The sequence below is a fragment of the Arvicanthis niloticus genome, chromosome 21 (genome assembly GCF_011762505.2).
Source record: "Arvicanthis niloticus isolate mArvNil1 chromosome 21, mArvNil1.pat.X, whole genome shotgun sequence".
NCBI classification, from domain to species: Eukaryota; Metazoa; Chordata; class Mammalia; order Rodentia; family Muridae; genus Arvicanthis; species Arvicanthis niloticus.
In genome coordinates this window covers 41323159-41341262 of record NC_047678.1, presented here as the reverse complement: position 1 = coordinate 41341262, position 18104 = coordinate 41323159, and the positions used below count along the sequence as shown (strand labels likewise).

The window sequence follows — 18104 nt, the reverse complement described above, 5'->3', positions numbered from 1 at the left end:
AAGGCCTCTCGCTATACAGAGGTTCCATCACAGACTGGGTGAGTCCTTTGTGAAGAGTTTCTCTAAGTTTTTAAGGTTTTTCTCTCACAAGCTGCCAAGTGATGCAAAGCTGAGGTCTCTGGAGTCTCTGCCCGCTGTAGAGAGGTGGGACATGACTACCCCAGCAGGGTCTAGATATCACCTGATGACCTACCGGGCATTCTGAGGGCAAGTGTTCTGTGGCCTCACCTGCCAGCTCAGAAGCTTCAGAAAGGAAGTGTTGGCCCCACGGCCCTTGCTGCAGCCCACATCCTAATTTGCAAGCCTGTCTTAGCCTTACCGGGAGACATCAGTGCCAGCTCCAGGATAATGTGTTAATGTTTAATGTGCAAAGGCTGCTTCTCCACATCAGCCTGTGCCTCGGAAGACGGGGGATCAACAGCCAAGATGCAGAGAGGCACAGGTCTCCAGGAGAAAACTTCTTTTCTTAGAAAGGTAGATGGGGGCGGAGGCAGAGAAGAGCCGCAGAGAAGAGCCAGCTGGCAGTTACTGTTCTTCCCCTCAGCCAGGAAAGGGGTCGGATCCTCCACAAAGTCCTTCTGTTCCAGTGGTAGCAATAAAAGAAGCAGGCGGGTGAAATTCCATTTGTAGACCTGAAGTGCGGTGAGTCTTGCCTGTCTATGGAAGGACCCTGGAGTCCAGGTTCATGATGTAGGGCAGAGAGGCCTGCTCTGCAAGGTCAGGCTGAGGTCATGTTCTAAAAGCAAAAACAGAGAAGCATCTGAACAAACTGTGCACATTCTAAAGCTAAGGTCGTATCAGAACCTGCTCTCAATATAAAGCTGTCCAACTCTGTGGGAAAAAAAAAAAAAAAAAAAAAAAAAAAAAAAAAAAAAAACTCTCGCAATCAGTTCTATGAAGGCCCAGATCAGAAGGACTTGTCTCTTAGCCTGATGCAGTTTAAGCCTATGCCCAATGGCTAGAGTTCTCAGGTTCACAGGATCTGGGCTGACCTGGAAGACAAGCCTCTGGGCATAGGTGGGAGGAGTTATCTCAACTGCGTTAACTGAGGTGGGAAAGATGGGTCTTGACTGGACAGGACCTTCCCTAAGCAGGGATTTCAGACTGTGCAAGTGAAGAAAGCTTGCTGAACACATGTGCACACATGGCTCTGCTGCCAGACCCTTGGATGCAGTGTTGCAGGCTGCTTCAAGCTGCCCTCCATCTGGACTTCCCTGCCTCAGGAAATGGTGCCCTTGAACTTCTAGCCAGAATAAAGGCCCTTCTCCTTCACCTGCTTTTGTCAGGGTAATTTTATCATAGCGACAGGAAAGTAAGCCAGACAGAGTCCCAAGGAGTGGAGAACCATCCCTGGAGCCGGGCCGTGGAGCTTGGGATGGGGAGATGCTCTGGCTGTTACCTGAGCATGTGCATGCCATTGGAGATCCAACTGGGCATGAGGGGGTGGGAGTGAGGGGGTGGGAGTGAGGGGGTGGGAGTGAGGAGGTGGGAGTGTGGTGGTGGGAGTGAGGTGGTTGGAGTGTGATGGTGGGAGAGTGGTGGTGTGTACAGAAACACCCAGGGGGATGAGTGACTTGGCACTTGGATGGCCTTGGTTTGACCTCTAGCCCAGTTACCTATTATGTAACTTTAGATAACAAAATTAAAGTTTCCTTTACCCCCTCCCCCAATGTTTTTGGTGTGTATATGTGTGTGTGTGTATATGTGCGTGTGTGCATGTGTGTGAGTGCCGTGCATGTGTGTGGTATATGGCATGCATGCATTCAGGTACACTCAGAGGCCAGAGGAAGTGGTCAGGTGTCTCTCCTTCACTCCCTGCTTCCTCCCCTGAGGCAGGGCCTTTCATTAAAGCTAAAGATAAGATGGAGGTCAGTGAGCTTCAGAGTCTCCTTCCTCCTCCCACACAGCCTAGTCTGGCTTTTCATTTGAGTACAGGGAATCTGAATTTAGGTCCCTTAATTTCAGTAACAAACACTATAGCCCACTGAGCCATCTCTCTGGCTGTCACCCACAGTAAGAGTTTCTACACTTCAATTTTCTCACTTAGAAAGTAGGGCCAGAAGTCTGGAGATAGAGCGCTCACCCACCGCAGGGAAGCTGGAGAGCTCACCCACTGCAGGCTGTAGAATGTGTGAGTTTTGAATAGGAAATGTCCCCCATTGGGTGTGTGTTTTTTGAACATGTGGCCCCTACCTGGTGGCACTGTTTGGGAAGGTCTGGGAGGAACCTCTAGGAGGTGGAGCCTCAGTGGAGGAAGTAGGTCTCTGTGGGCAGGGCTTGAGGCTTCCGGATCCACTGAGACATGAGCAGGTGGCCTCAGGCTCCCATCCCCACATTGAGAGCACCTCCCACCCCACACCCTTCACTGACCAGACCCTCAAAGTATGGTCAGAATGAGTCCTTCCTCCCCACAGTTCCTCCTTTGCTTTGGAGGTTTGTTTTGAGACAGGATCTCATTGTGTACTCTTGGCTGGCCTGAAGTGATTTGTGTACCAGGCTGGCCTTGAATTCACAAAGCGCTATCCCTCACAGAGTTGCTCCTTTGAGATACTTTGTTGCAGTGATGAGATGAGGAAGGTAGTTAACACAGCCCCCCTCCCCAACTCTTCCTGCAATAGCCCCTTCCCCACCTTCCTTGTCGTGTTGTCCAGTGCTCTCCAGGTCTGCATTGCTATCACAGTGTCCTGAAGCACAGTGTCTTTTCTGGGCCCTCCATCCTAACAGCACTTGGGGACCAGGCAGCCCCTGCCCTCCTCAGCCCCTCTTCTCTGTGTCCCAATATACCTGCCTCCCGCTGTCAAGCTGACAACTCCTTGCATTTCTTTCCTTTGTTCCAGGCTCAGAAGTCAGGCTCAAGAGGAGACACACAGGCTGCAGAGGACCTGCTGGTCCTCAGCAAACCCCTCACAGACCTCATCAGCCTGCTCATCCCACTGGTAAGGGCTCACCTTTGTGGGGGTGCCTGTGTGCTTTCATAGAAATACAGAGACTGAAACAGTTTTATCTGAATCTCACACATGCTCAAGTTCCTGTTGTTTTGATTCCCCTCAGAACTGGATCCAAAGGAGCCTCCAACAGCCATTTATTTTGTAAAATACTAAATTTATACTTGATTTCAAGCCAGGTTGGCTTATCATTAAGATAATAGTTAATGTCCAAGTAAAATGGTGCACATATGTTACATGAGCTCTTGCGAGGCAGATATGTAACAGTGTGTGTGAGGACAGCTAGAACTACACAGTAGACCCTGTCTCAAAAAGGGTAGATAGATTGGTTGGTCTGTACACACATACATACATACACATACACATACATACATACATACATACATATATCCAATTAATAAACAGTGCAGAATCAAATACAATTATATTCTTAATGAAAGTATGGTAAAAATAAATGCAGTGAATTTTCCTAAGAAAGGACAAATCCATTCCCTTCCAAGAAAGATTTCTCAGTTGTACAGGACACCACAGGGACAGAGAGGCACAGACACAGGCCCCCTCAACCTGGACAGGGCAGGAATGAAAACAAGCAGGATTATACAAAGCCACTGAACTTCTGGGTGAGACCAGTGCAAACCCGGAACTCTGACCAGCTCAACAGTTTTAACCAAACTGAAACAGGGAGACAGGTGGCTTCCCCTTAGACAGTAGCCATAGAGAGACAGGTGGCTCCCCCTTAGACAGTAGCCATAGAGAGACAGGTGGCTCCCCCTTAGACAGTAGCCATAGAGAGACAGGTGGCTTCCCCTTAGACAGTAGCCATAGAGAGACAGGTGGCTCCCCCTTAGACAGTAGCCATGAGACAGGTGGCTTCCCCTTAGACAGTAGCCATAGAGAGACAGGTGGCTCCCCCTAAGACAGTAGCCAGCTGGGGTCCACTGGTAAAACTTCATAAACCTTGTAGAAAGCAAGAAGCTTCAGGAAGGTCCTCCAAAGCGAGACCTATTTGTACCTCCAGAACCAGACGAAAGGTGTGTTCCTCTGGCCCCTGCCTCTGTGAGCCTGGCAGCTCAATGGTGAGGTCAGGACAGCTGGGTTTTGGTGTTTACTGCCCTGTGGCTTCAGGGGCCACCAATGCAGGTAGGACAAATAATTGTGTAGGTTTGGTTGCATCCAGGAAGTTAAGGTATGGTTATGTGTAGTCGTCTGTAATCCCAGAACTCAGGAAGCTGAGGCAGGAGGATTGCCTGAAGCTTGACTCCAGCCTGGATGATATGGTAAATTCCAGGCCAACTGTGTTACAGAATGAGACTTTGTCTTATCAATCAAAAAAAACAAAAACAAAAACAAAACAAAAGCAGACAGATGAAAACCACTGTAGGTAATAGCTGCTGGAGAATCGCAGAGAGGGTTCCTCCAGGGGGAAGTTAGGCATGGCTGTTGTGGCTCCACAGTTCCTCACGGTGCGACCCCAATGACACGAGAAAATCCATGGGTTTTACAGGCTTTAATGTTATGGCGGATGGTGGATGGATCTGGATGCACCCCTCCCCTGAAACCCAGGGCAGACCTGAGTTAAATAGGGAGGGAGAGAGGGGGAGGGGCTGGGGAAGAATACTTAATTGGCTCCACCCTCTGGCCTTCAGGTACCTCATTGGTAAGTAAATCTCTCTAGGGCCTGAGGCCTGTTCCTCTGACTGTTGGCCATAGATCTCTCTCGAGTGGTTGTTGGAGGGCTGAAGCTAAATGAAAAGAACCAGGGCCTGGGAGCACAGCTGAACTCCTGCCATCCAATAAGGTTCTGAGATTCCAAGCTCGTGCTCGACCAAGCACCCAGCTGCTTCTCACAGCCCACTGCCCCGCAAACCACCCTAAAGGTTCAGCCAGAGAAGGACAATCAGCAGTGGATTTCTGTCATAAGTTAGAAATGACAGCAGAGTACAGGAAGCGTGACATAGGCTCACATGAACTAACCAAGGAGCCACAGCAAGGAAAGACCTTACTGCACTGTGTCCATGGGCATGGGCTCAACCCAGCTCTGTGCTCAGCAGCGGGCCGAGGGCATGGCAGACATTAGATAGCAGTATGTGGCCTTATTGGTTGGATCCACCAATAGCAATGAGGTCATGTGGTGGCTGTGGACGCACAGTCAGCTGGACGTGGCTCTGTAAGCACCAGGTGGTCTGGGCAGTGTTGGCAACAGTAAAGCTCTCTTTCTGCTTAGCAATGATCGTACTTAATCCCTTCTTCTCTGTGATGTGGGGCCCACCTTTACTTTACAAAGAAGGCCCTTGGAGCTGCTGAATCTAGAAACACAAAACTTCAGAGCTTAGACGTCTGATCTCAACACCCACGTGTTCCTCACCAAAGTTCTCATTTGCCTCTGGATTAGCTTTGAACCCTTGAAACCCTAAACTCAGCTGGGTTCAGAAATAGTCGGGTGGTGGGGCACATTGGGTTAGAAGGCTGCTCTGTGTTTTCTGGTATTGTTTTTAAGTGGGCGAGGTTTTATGACAGTCAGTTTTTACAGCTGGGGCTTTGGTGCTTCAGGAGATGTGCTGAAGGGAGGGTGTGACAGACAGACATTTGGATGGGAAACAGTCTTGCCAACCTCACTCAACAGAGTGTTTCTGTTTAGAATGATGGAAGGAGCTGTCCTGCGCCCTGCTATGCTGTCATATCCAGCTCCTTACAGAGGAAATGAGGGAATATGAATGATTTCAGAATGCAGGCTACAGCCTCTCACAGTCAATGTTGCCAACCCTGCTTGCCTGCCACAGCTGCTGGGACCTCTCAACTTTATTTTCCGTGATATCTGGCTTTGGTGACAGACTCAAATGTCAGGGGAGGGGAACAGTCAGTCCCACTCCTCTTCCAGAGAGCTCTGTCTCTTTCAGAATTGTTCTTTCAACAGGTGTCTGTCCAGAGTAATCAGGAATAAAACATAAACAGGCTATAATGACACATGTCACACTAGGGCAGAGCAGACCAGACTTAAAAGACCTTGACTGTGAATGCAGAAGTCGGCCCCGTGTTTCCTGTTCTGAGCTGATCTCTTCTTTAAGCCTACAATTCCTGAAGTCAATCATCAGGTGGATCTTTGAAGTGGGCAGATGTGGCCCACCCTGCCTGGCACACCTGTGCTGCCTGCAGAGTGTGACCTGTCAGCTCTGATCTTGGGTATCTCCACCAGCACCTCAGGCCTCCAGAAAGTTCCAAGGATGGCGCAGAGGTTCCTGCAGAAGCACCTTCCCTGTTTGTCTAAAATTCCTTTATATGTTACATTGAACTACTTAAAACAGCCCGTGTCTGCCCAGGTCAGCAGTGGCCATGCATTTCATGTGTGTTTTATGAGCAATCGAAGACAAGTCGCTGGCTGATATAACACAGGCTTCCTTACTGAGTTGGAGTCATATGTGGCTCAAGGCTAGAAGTGGCAAGGGGCAGGGCCACCCAGACTCTGTCTCTGAGGCCTCTTAGGACCGACAAGAGGAGCAGGCGATGGCGCCCAGCTTAGTGATGCTGCGTGGCAGCCTTGGCTTCCATCCAAGATTTGCTTATGTTGTCATGTGCATCTTAATTTCTTATTGGTTTTGTTGGGACTGCGTCTCCCTCCTGCATCGAGGACTTCCTCTTCTCTCAGCCCCCAACCCCTAACCATCTGAGATGTGGTCCTTTGTTCAGACCAGAGTCCTGGCACAGAGATTCTAGAGTCTTCTTTGCAGACTGCTCCCTCTTGTGTTCACGAATTCTTCCCAGAGCCCCCCTCCACTTTTACAGAATTTTCTTTTGGACACAGGTTGCATGCACAGTCATGTGCTCAACTCTTGTCACCTGCTGATAAATCTCCTGTCTTTCCATCCAGCCCCCTACTCCCAAGACTTCTTTTTTGTTGTTGTTTTTTTTTGAGACAGGGTTTCTCTGTGTAGCCCTGGCTGTCTTGGAACTCACTCTGTAGACCAGGCTGGCCTCGAACTCAGAAATCAGCCTGCCTCTGCCTCCCAAGTGCTGGGACTAAAGGTGTGCATCACCACAGCCCGGCTCCAAGACCTCCTCTTATTGACCACGTCAGAGTGCTGGTGCCTCATGGTGCCTTGGCCTGTACTGGGTGAGCGTGAATTACCCCAGCACTGTCCCCTAAGGAGTCCCAGCTCACGGAGATGCTGGCTGCCGACCTGAGGCTCTAGTGGATTGGTGGATATTTGCCTAATCTATGTTAGCGACATCATGCCCATCCAGGTTCTCACTGAAACCTTGAGCTTCATTAATGACCGTGATGACAGTGTTGTCCTGTATCTTTTCTGGGAAAGATTAACATGCTTTTATAGCTGTTACAAAAATAGTTATAAAGCTACTGAGCACCTCAATGGACACATGGACAGAGCACCTCAGTGGAGCACCTCAATGGAGCATCTCAATGGAGCACTTCAATGGAGCACACATGGACAGAGCACCTCAGTAGAGCACACACAGAGCACCTCAGTGGAGCCCACAAGGAGCAGAGATACATTTTACAATGGCTGTTTAAAACTGTAATAGGCTACAGGAGGAGGAGACAGGATTGCTTTCCTATGGGGAAGAATAAATGGACTCGAGTTTTAGGTCCAACTTGGATGACTTCGTTGGCGTTTGGCCTAAAGGCAAGAGGATGAACTTGGTAGTTTTGAGGCTCTTTCCAAATGTGGCCCAGGGAAAGTAAACGCACCTTAAAGAGACTGAACCTGTCGACGCAACGTCATGAGCAGAGGGCCTCCTCATGTGGGTGTATGTTCTAAGACCCTCAGGAATGCTGAAACCCTATATGAACACAAACGCGAGATGTTCCCTACAGACTGTAGATCTAACCATGACTCATCAGCTCTGTGGTGGCTTGTGGGATTTTAAAAGGGGTCTCTCCCTGGATATGTGATATACAATAGGGTAATTCTTTTCATGTTGGGCCATGACCATGAGGCACAGTTCTGAGGGCCCCTGAGACGTTGTTCAGAGTGATGCAATAGAATTGCCCACTCTGGCTCCATCTGGGTTGAGAGCCAGCACGTGTCTAGTATGTCCACCCGGATATTCTGCCCTCCCACTTGCTATCCACCCACTGCCTCAGCTACCAGATCAGCTGTTGCATGGTCTCAGTGCTTTTACCTGGGCAACCCTGAGAACTGCAGCTTAAAATGCACCTGTCGTTTCTTCCCGGAAAGAATATTCCCAGCTCATGTGGCTTGCAGACACAGCGTAGGAGAGTCACGGTGATAGGCACATGGAAAGCCGTTTATCCCTGGTCTGTTCCAACAGTCTCATGACTCCAAGTCCTCTTTGCATGAAAATGTCAGGGCTCATGTATGTGGAGTGCTCTGCTCCCCATTTCCCATACAGCACCTGTAGTGTGGAAACACTGGTTTCTCTGCCTCTCCTGCTACATGTCTCGCCCTTTCCTGCCAGAGGCCATGTCTCTCTGTTCCACCTTGGGGCCCAGGACAGAGATTCAATACAAATTGCCTAGGAAGGGGAGGACAATACAGTGCATCTTCACAGTGTGACTGAAAAGAAACCAAATGTGGTTGCCTAGCTGCATGCACCTCTCTGTTGCTTTCTCCTCAGAGGATAAGTAATGGGGACTGCTGCCAGCCACGTACCTCAGCATCACAGAATCACTTCTCTGGTGTCTGCTGTCTCCTTGGCATATACACCTACCCTGGCATTTCTTGGGCCATTTATATTTCTGAAACCATTTGAGCCATACCTCTGATTGACCAGAAGGGACACAATAGCACTGAGCAGGGCCTCGTAGATTACCGTACTCGTAATCTACACAAACAAAACAGAACAACCCTAACAGCCAGGCAGCTCTGGTGAGCGCAGAAGATCTGAGCATTGACTCAGGATACCATTGTCATGGCCATACTATCCTGTATGTCCCCCGGCTTGTCAAGATAGATGCCACACACTGTCACCTTTTTCTACAAGGAGAGACTTAGAATGTGGCAGTTGGTGTTTAGATGTGTATAGCTTTAAGAAAGGAAGTTTCCAGAACTACATGTATGCCTCTGCCATTACTCTATGGACGTTTTTATTGATGTGGTTGTATTATAGCTTTTTAACAGCATTTTGTTCTTAGCTGGGGAGCCCTAAGCTAAGAAGGTATTCCTTGATGGGATAGAAAGGGTCCTGATGAGTTCCCAGAATGCCTCTCACCCATGGAGGACCCACAGTGCAGTACTCATCATTCCCTCAAGCCCACTCTCCTGTACTAGTGTTCTGTGATCTTCCCCGGGGAAGCATGAACGAAGCTCTGTTCACCTCATAGGACATGGAGGGACGACTACCCAGGTGACTCCGCCCAAATCTGGCTTAGGGAACCAATGAGTTAGTTGGGGTTTCTTACCATAGCATAACTGACTCAAAGTTATGAGTCAAAGTTATGAGCCCATGCCAGCGTGGTTGACATTCAAGAGAGCTGGATTGGCTCTGCTCACATTGCAGACAGTTCCACTGTCTCCTCCTTCCCAGAAACGGCTGCTGGTTATAAAACCTTTCAGAGGGCCTTGTGAGTTTGAAAGGGCAAGCTTTCTTGTAAGCCTTCCTCATTTTCCTCCTCCTCTTCTTCCTCCTCTTCTTCCTCTGCCTCTTCTTCCTTCTCTTCTTCTTCCTCCTTCTTCCCCTCCCCCTGTCTCTTCCTCCCCTTCCTCCTCAAGGAGGTGTCTAAGCACCAGAGTGAGCAGTGGGGTACACCGAGGAAAATGGGGAGTGAGAGGGAAAGAAGGGCTGGGACTCAGGCACAGGTCATATTTAAGCTGTTAATGGAAAGATTTTTTTAGCCCTTTGTTCTGTGTTCCCTGTGCTCCTGCCTTAATTTAAAAGCACAAGAGCACAGTATTTCTGTATAGTTCTGCTTGGGTTTGTATGGCCTCCATGAGGACATAGCCTTAACAGCTTGACTCACATGTCAGGTTGGAAGGTTGACTTCAGAGCCAGGTCCCTTGATCGGAACTTTACTGTGACTTTTCTGTTTATATATCTCCCATCTTGTGACCACCGGTGATAGTGATCTGTGCATTTGGGGGAGACAGAACTAATGGCTTCACTTTAGTGGCATAACAAAGTGATCAAACCAGTAGAAATAGACCCAAGAGAGCGGGTCAAAGCAGTCAGGAGGGAACAGAAATACACATATTCAGACTGGGCTGTGGTAAAGCTCTTGGTTACCATAAAGACTTGGCCTCAGCTCCAGCAGAGGGAAAACACTACAAAACACCTCCCTGTGTTAGCTTCACCAAGTGAACTAACTGCAGCTCATTAAATAATGACGGAAATTAAATTAAACAAAACAGTAAGCACGGGTTTTTACTTTTCAGTCTTTGGAGTTGGAAGCTGATTATGGACTCTTAATTGGCAAATTAAAATGTAAATAGGTACGTGTCAAAAGCTTTCAAATTATCCATGCTTTTAATCCCACTTCCAGAAGTGAGACTGCATAGGAAACAGTTGGAAGTCTGGGGTGTATTCGTGTAAATTCATAAACTCATGACATTATTTTTAACATCAAAACACTTCTTAATAACTTGCAGATTGCTCAATTGGAAATTATATTCTGATTTGTAAAATTTTTATTTGTGTGTGAACATGAGTGAGGGGGTCAGAGGGTAACTTCTGGAGTTATCTTCAGCTTTGCCGAGGCAGGCCTTGCTTCTGCTGCAGTGGTGGGTACTCTAGGCTAGCTCACCCTTGAACTTGCGGACAGTTCTCCTGTCTCAGCTCTCATCTCACTAGAGAAGCATTGCAGACATGAGGCCACTCTTACGGGCTTGTATGTAGACTCTGGGGACTCTTGCTCAGGTCATCAGCCTGTGTGGCGAGTGCTTTTCCCCAGTGAGCCATCTCTCTCGCCCTAAATTCTAGTTTTAAGGTAGAATTCTATACACTGAATATGATTTTCAAAGCATATTTAGCCGGGCAGTGGTGGCGCACGCCTTTAATCCCAGCACTTGGGAGGCAGAGGCAGGCGGATTTCTGAGTTCAAGGCCAGCCTGGTCTACAGAGTGAGTTCCAGGACAGCCAGGCTACACAGAGAAACCCTGTCTTGAAAAACCAAAAAAAAAAAAAAAAAAAAAAAAAAATTTCAAAGCATATTTAACAATGTAGGAAAATAATCTAACATATTAATCAAAATACCAGGGTGTTAGCAGATAATAATTCATTGTATATTTTTAAAATGTATATATAATTGAAAGATCTTATGCATATAATTTAACCTATGTTTAGAATAAGCATTGTTTACATTTATTTAATTTTTTTTGTGCATGCGTGTATTAACAATGTCAAAATACCAATGCGGAGGCCAGAGGGCAGCTTCAGAAGTCAGCTCTCCTTCTGTCATCCAGGCCCTGGGGATCAAACGCAGGTCATCAAGCTTGGTGGCAAGCTCCTTTACCTGCTTGCTGATCCTTCCTGATCCATCTCTCCAGCCCTTAGAATGAGCATCTTCTAATGATGGGCATGCACCCAGCATCCTTCAGGATTGATGCACACACACAGGCTGCCACAGTCCTTACTTCACAAAGGCCTCCTCTGTTATCTGAACAAGGGCGTTAAGCCTTGACCATGGAGAGATGGAGTTCTTAGCTCTCACCTAGAAACACCTTAGCTGCTGCAGACATCCATCAGGTTGGTCAGACATTAGCTGCTTGTGTCATCATGGCAGCCTGTACCTCCTTTGAGGAAGGCAGAGGGGAGTCTCCAGACAAAAGGGTCCCAGCACCTGCCGGGGTCGAGGCAGCTTGTCATGAGCAGCTGTTCTCCTGGCTAACAGTGGTTGCTAGATTCAGGTGCAGCTGCTTTCCTCATAAGGCATTGAGGCAAGGTACCGAGGTTAGAAGAGCCGCCAGGTCTGGAAGCTGGAAACCTACATCCACCTTTCGTCCTGTGGGGATGCCAACTCAGGAGGAGTTTGTGTGCACAGATGGTGGTCCATCCCAGGCTGGCTGGCGGGAGGCTGCTCACAGCAGGTGTGTCTGATGACACATGGCTCTTGTCCATCACCCACTTTGTTCTGCAAGGTCCAAGAAAAGCAGACATTGCTATTTTCTGGTGGTTTGCACATTTGCAGTTTCTGGCACTGTACACGGTGGCCAGGCCATAGGATGCCACTGCCTTGTGATGGGGTCAGGTGGAGGTAGAGATGAGTACCAGTGTTGTCTCCAAAAGCACACTGCAGTAGAATCTGTGGGAGGCTGCTCTGACCCTTATAGAAAAGGAGATTTGTAGCTTGATGCTCTTAGAAAAATACATGGAAGGGAGCCAGTCCGTGAACTCAGCTGCTGCCTCCACTCAGGGAGACAAGCAGCCAAACCAGAGTCAGCAGAAACAGCGAGGATTGTGACCAAACTCACCATAAACAGGAAGAAGGCAGAGGGATTTTCTTTGCGAGGAATTTAATCAAGCATTTAGAACAGGCCCAGCATGGTGGCTCAGTGAGGGAGGGCAATTTTACCAAATTTTAAATTATTAATACTTTTTTCGGAGAGAGTATCTCACTATGTAGCCCTAGCTGGCTTGGAACTCTGCCCGCCTCTACCTTCAGAATACTGGGACTTGAGTTAGATTCCCCCCCCACCCCCCCACCCCCGAGCCCCAGCCCAAAGCCCAAAGCTCACATGGTGGAAGGAGAGACCTGACACTCCCACAGGTTGTCCTCTGACCACAGATGCACCTCAGCATGAGCATGCCTGCCTAGGAGTATGCATCTCTTCCAGCTTCCGAGACACTGACCTGCATGATGAGAAACATTGTCTGATTCTTCCAGCCAAGTCCAGTGTGTGGTGCATTGTCTATAGGCTAAGAGCAGTTAGGTTGGCTTCCTGGGGCCATAAAATGTCTCATGGTACTGTGATACTCAGTTCAACATGACTAAGATGAGCATGAAACCCTGTGTTGAATTTAAAAATAATACTTTTCTACTTTTAGACAGAGCAAATTCCTTATCTTGTCACCTAGTATTGTATCTGTGAGATAAAAAAAAATAGTGATTTTTTTTTTTAAAAAAAGAGAGAGATGATACATATGCCATTCGTTCTTGCTGTCCCAAAAGTATCTGTGGGCCTCACTTCAGCAGAGGATACATGGTTCCTAACATGTCTACTTTTTAGTCACCACTGGAAAACACAGCTCCTCTCTCTTCCCCAGCAGGCTGTTGGGGGTGGGGTCCCTAATTCTGTGTACACTGCAGGTGACACCCACGGGAAGGCACCTTTCTCTGGGTCAGCTCTACATACCACTTCAACTTCCATCACTGTAAGATTCATTTATGAAACAATGAAATAGAGACAATGAAAAATAACCAGCCTGCGGTTTGCAATGAAACTCAGCAGTAGTCCGTGGGATAGCAGTTACAGAGTATTCACTAGGAATGTTCTTACAGACATTGCTTACAGGCAGTTTTCAGAGGCTGAGCCTGCACTTCCCTTTATCACCACTTATCCTCACACAGGTTGTTATTTAGAATTTTCGAGGCTCTCTTCAGCAGGCTCTGTTGCTTTGGCCCTGGGCTCTTTGGTGTTACTTTTCTGTGGCTCCGATGAAGTAACAACAAAGTAACAAAAGCAGCTTGCAGGAGAAAGGGTTAGGTAGCTGAAGGGTGCAGGGTGCAGCCCATCCTGCTAGGCAGTCCTGGCCGCAGAGCTCAGCCTTGCCTCTATGGTCAGGAAGCAGAAAGGGATGAATCCTTGTGCTTGGCTCACTCTCTCCCCTTTCAGGACTAAAGTCCATGGAATGGAGCCCTCCCCCCCACCCCCATTAGAGTGGGCCGTCCTACATCGGTTAACCTAATCAAAATAATCCTAGTAACCCAGCCGAGCTAATCCCTCACAACCACAGGCATAGAATAACTTGATCAAGGTAATCCCTGACAGATGTGGCCATACACTATTCTAATCTCGATAATGTCTCATGAGAGTACCTGGTGGCCTTTGTCCAAGGCAACTCCAGACCTGGCCCGGTAATAGTCAGCACTGACCATCGCAAGCATAGGGTGCCAGATAAAAACCACGTGGCTGTGTGGATGCTCAGCTTGTGCACAACTTGTAGTGGGCACTTTCATTTTCTGTTTGCTCGGCTAAGCTGTGGTTGGTTGCTACATTCCCTTGGGAAGGAGCTGGGCTCAGGAACAGAGGTCATGGGGTATGCCACCTCTTCCTGATCCTTCCATGGGGCCTGTGGGGGCAACACACAGTCACGGCCTGCAGACAGACACCTGTCTTCTGAGGCACTCAATTATAGATACCTTCAGACTATTCCTTCCTATCTTCCTCCACATATGCAGAATTTGTAAGGGAAATATTTTTCACTCAGAACTATTTCTGTAATTATGGCTAGCTCACAACATAGGATTCTCTTGAGGCAAAAATAAGAAACTCGTATTTCATGTAAATGAAGTCTCACAGCTGTCTGATGGGCGGAGGCCATGGTCATTACAGAATCCTCCATGCAGAAACACTGCAAATGTGGGAAATTCAATGTTTAACTTAGTCGTCAGCGTGAGGGAGGTGGATCCGCTGCTGAGAGCCTGACCCTTTGTCCTGCAGGCTCCTGTTCTAAAGTCAGCTCAGACCATAACAAACATTTGACTGTGATGAACAAAGATTGCTCTGACCGGTGATGCCAGGCAGAGGCATCAAATTCTGATGAAGGGTTGACAGGCCAGGTGGCTATGCGTGTCCATGCTAGGATAGCACGTGACCTGCGTGCGCAGGTTGAGATCCATGCCTTTTCCCTGAAGCTGAAGTCACAAGCTGTTGAGCCTGCACAAGGCTGCTGGAAATTGAACTCAGGTCCTCTGCAAGAGCAGCAAATGCTTTTAATCACTGGATCATCTCTCCATCCCCTGTTGTTGTTTTTTGAGATAGGGCCTTACTCTGTAGCCCAGGCTAGCCTGAAACTTAGGATGATCCCCCTGTCTCACTACCCAAATCCTGGAATTATAGGCATGAACTACCACCACACCCAGCTGCCGTGTATGACTTATGTGCTACTGTTCTCTATTAAGTCAGAAACCATACATACATGTAGGTTTCATGTATATGTATCATGAGTTCAGTAAGCATAATTCAAAATACTTAGAACACAGAGCTCTCTGAGTTGTGTCTTTGAGTCTATAATGGAAGCACACATGAACCCTTTTCCACAGCAGGTCATGGTGGAAGTGCCACCATGAGCCGTGTCAGCGAGGGTCCCTCGCGTGACCCTGCACCCTTCTGAGTTTCATATTTGAGGAATAGATTCTAAGTGAAGTGGACTGAGACTGCTCACTAGATGTTCTTATAAACAGTATTATATAACCACAAGACACATTTCTGAAACTGGGGCTCCTAGGGAAAAGCTGGGGTGTTTGCTTCCTATTGCCCTCCCCACAGGGCCCAGGGCAGATTCATTCTCTTACACTCTGCACCAACGCCAGGATTTCTGAGCTTGTGTCATACCTGCTGTTCAGGTATGTTGGATTTGAGTCTCTGAGAATCTTGCATTTCTTTCTGTGTGAATGAAGGAAAGAATCTTTTGTAGGGTGTCTTGCTTTTGTTGTTGTTGTGAGATGGGTTCTCTGTGTAGCCTGGCTGTCCTAGAACTGAGTAAGTAGATCAGGTTGGCCTCCTAATCCCAGAGCTCTGCCTGCCTCTGCCTCCCGAGTGCCAGGATTAAAGGCATTGCCGTGGTTAATTACCTTAATGTCTGGCTCTCTGATTGCTTGCTGTGACTTCTGCCTGCTTTTTCTGCCTCATCTGTCTTGGTACAGCACCTTAGTAAGTGCATCTTTTTGTCACAGCAAGTGGACTCTTTTATTTTCTCCTTGCTACTACTTCTCATTTTGCAGATATTTTCATTACAAAGATGGCATCTGTCTTACAGATAAATATGTCGGTGTCCTTTACACTTTAGGGGCTTTCTGTCTGGTTTTTATGGGTCCTCCAATCTGAGATGACAGATGTAATCAGACATGGTCCCTTGTGGTTTCTTCTAATGCCTCCCTGGTCTTGCCCTGTGCGTAGTCATTGGGTTTTGTCCAGTGCCATTTTTCTGTGAAGAGTGAGGTGGACACGTATTTTGGTGAAGTGCTGTATAGATCCTGTGCCCGGAGTCACACCTGCAAGCCTCCATCCGTATTTCACAGACTGCAGCTGGTTGTGTTACTATTTATTCCACAGTTGGGAGTATCACACACTCTTGGAGATGACATCTAAGCTTTGTCCTATGAAACCGTTGTCACCCTGGCCTCAGTTAATGTCTCATAGAGGTAAACACAGGGGCTGGGTTTCAGGGATCCTCCTATAACACAGAAATGGAGAGGAGCTCGGTCAGCCTGACACTCTGCCCGTTCTGCAGTCTTGGATCCAGCCAGCCATGGGCTGAAATTATTTGTAAAGATCACATCTGTCACATCTGTTACACACATGTAGAAGATCATGTCTGTAATGAGCATGTACAGATTATTTTCTCATCATTTCTCCGGTCAGTACAGCACAGCAATGATTTGCATCACTTTTACATTGTACTTGATTCTATAGGTGTCCCAGGCATGACCTGAAGTCCACACAAGAGTGTGTCGAGGCTGTATGCCCTCCCACTTAGGTTAACATCTGTAGGTTTCAGTGGCCTTTGAGGATCCTGGACCAAGGGATACACTGAAAGCCTTTTGTCATGTGATTTTCCAGAGAAAGGAACGTTTTCCATACCTAAGATGCACCTTTCCCCAGATAGGTTCCATAGTGTACTTAGGATGACAAGGGAGACCGCCTGAAGCTGAGGTGCCCCTGGTCTGCAGCTAATTTGCAATGATGCACTTGTTGAAATCCATTTATTAAAGTTCTACTGATTTGCCCTTCCCTTGCCACCAGCAGGGCTGACGGCGCTGGAAGTCAGGTCTCCAGGAAGCGCCGTTGTCCTTGTCATCTGACATTCCACTCGAGGATCAGGCCCTTGGTGGGGAGAAAGTGGCATTGCCAGAGTCAGCTGGGTCAGCTCTGAGCACGTCGGCTGTGGTTGTTCAGGCTTCTCTGTGATCAGACATGTGACGGCAGTGGGCAAATTAGTACAAGCTCTCTACTTCCAAAGAGGGATACAAGGGCCGGCAAGATGGCTCAGTGGGTGAAGGGGCTTGCTGCCAGGGTTGACAACTGAGTTTTATACCTGGAACCCACATGGTAGAACCCACGAGTTACACACCAAGTAAAAATAACTTTTAAAAGGGACAGGATAATGCCCCCTAGAGTTGTTTGGAGATCAGAAGGGTTAGGTACTGCAGGGTCTTGGCAAGGCCTTGGAGCAGAATCTACACCCCATCACACTTGTAGCAGAGTCCACGCCCCACCATGCTTGCTCTGCTCTGGGTTGTGTAGTCCCCGAGTTAACTTCATCACAATACAGTACTGTGTGGTGAAACCCACTGCGGTGACAAGCAGAATTCTCCAGAGTCTAAGAGGCTGTGTGCACTCTGTTGTAGTTTTGCCCCCGCCCGAAGCCATTCGGCTGTAGATGCTGTCCGAAAGACCAGCTCTCTGTCAAGTTTGAAGCCACTGAATAATGTGGCTATTCACCGGGAACTGTGATGGAGTGGGTTAGCCGTTTTGATAACAATGTTTGGCTTTTTGTTCTGGCCTTATGCCTGCAGCATTACCCTGTGGATGGCTCCCAGGGGGCTTCCCCTGCTGCATGCCCTGTAATCATATTACCCCCATCTAATAAACAGCCAGCTCGTATAGTAACAAACCTCTCCGCACACAGCCTTGTTAATGTGCTAAAATAATGGACCCGGGGGCATTTCCAAAGAGTGTGACTCTACAATTAGCTGGCCTGAGGCTCACAGCATGCTGATCGAGAGCCACCATGCTACAATCCCAAGGGTCCTCAGAGCACACCAACCATACTGCAGAGGCGCCTCTGGGCCCTCAGAGTCCTTCAGCCCCAGACTCTAGACAAACAGTCTCATTTCATTCAGTCTGGAGACATCTCTTGGATAAATGAGCCATGTCCTTTGGAAGCTGTGACTTTGCCTTAAAGAATTCACGCTAACCATTCAGATGGTAAAGGCTTAGTTAACTATTCTCCAACAGTTGGTTCTCCCTGAAGTCACCTGGTTGGCTTAGTGTTAGGGCAGTTTTTATACTATTGGCCTTGCAG

General features: G+C 48.1%; 1 protein-coding gene and 1 long non-coding RNA gene across 17 annotated transcripts in view; one reads left to right on the top strand and one right to left on the bottom strand.

Moving 5' to 3' along the window:
- Window positions 1–18104, top strand: part of Ulk4 (unc-51 like kinase 4) — a 290769-nt gene that overhangs the window by 175220 nt on the left and 97445 nt on the right. For all 16 annotated transcript variants that reach the window (XM_076917962.1, XM_034484051.2, XM_076917954.1 and 13 more), the window contains one exon: window positions 2838–2936. In XM_076917962.1, the coding sequence (XP_076774077.1) occupies window positions 2838–2936 (99 nt within the window). The remainder of the gene's footprint in view (window positions 1–2837; window positions 2937–18104) is intronic.
- Window positions 11864–13978, bottom strand: LOC143435378 (uncharacterized). Its single transcript, XR_013105615.1, has 3 exons — window positions 13894–13978; window positions 12593–12707; window positions 11864–11988 (listed from the first exon to the last, which is right to left on the bottom strand). It is a non-coding gene; the product is annotated as an uncharacterized LOC143435378 (long non-coding RNA).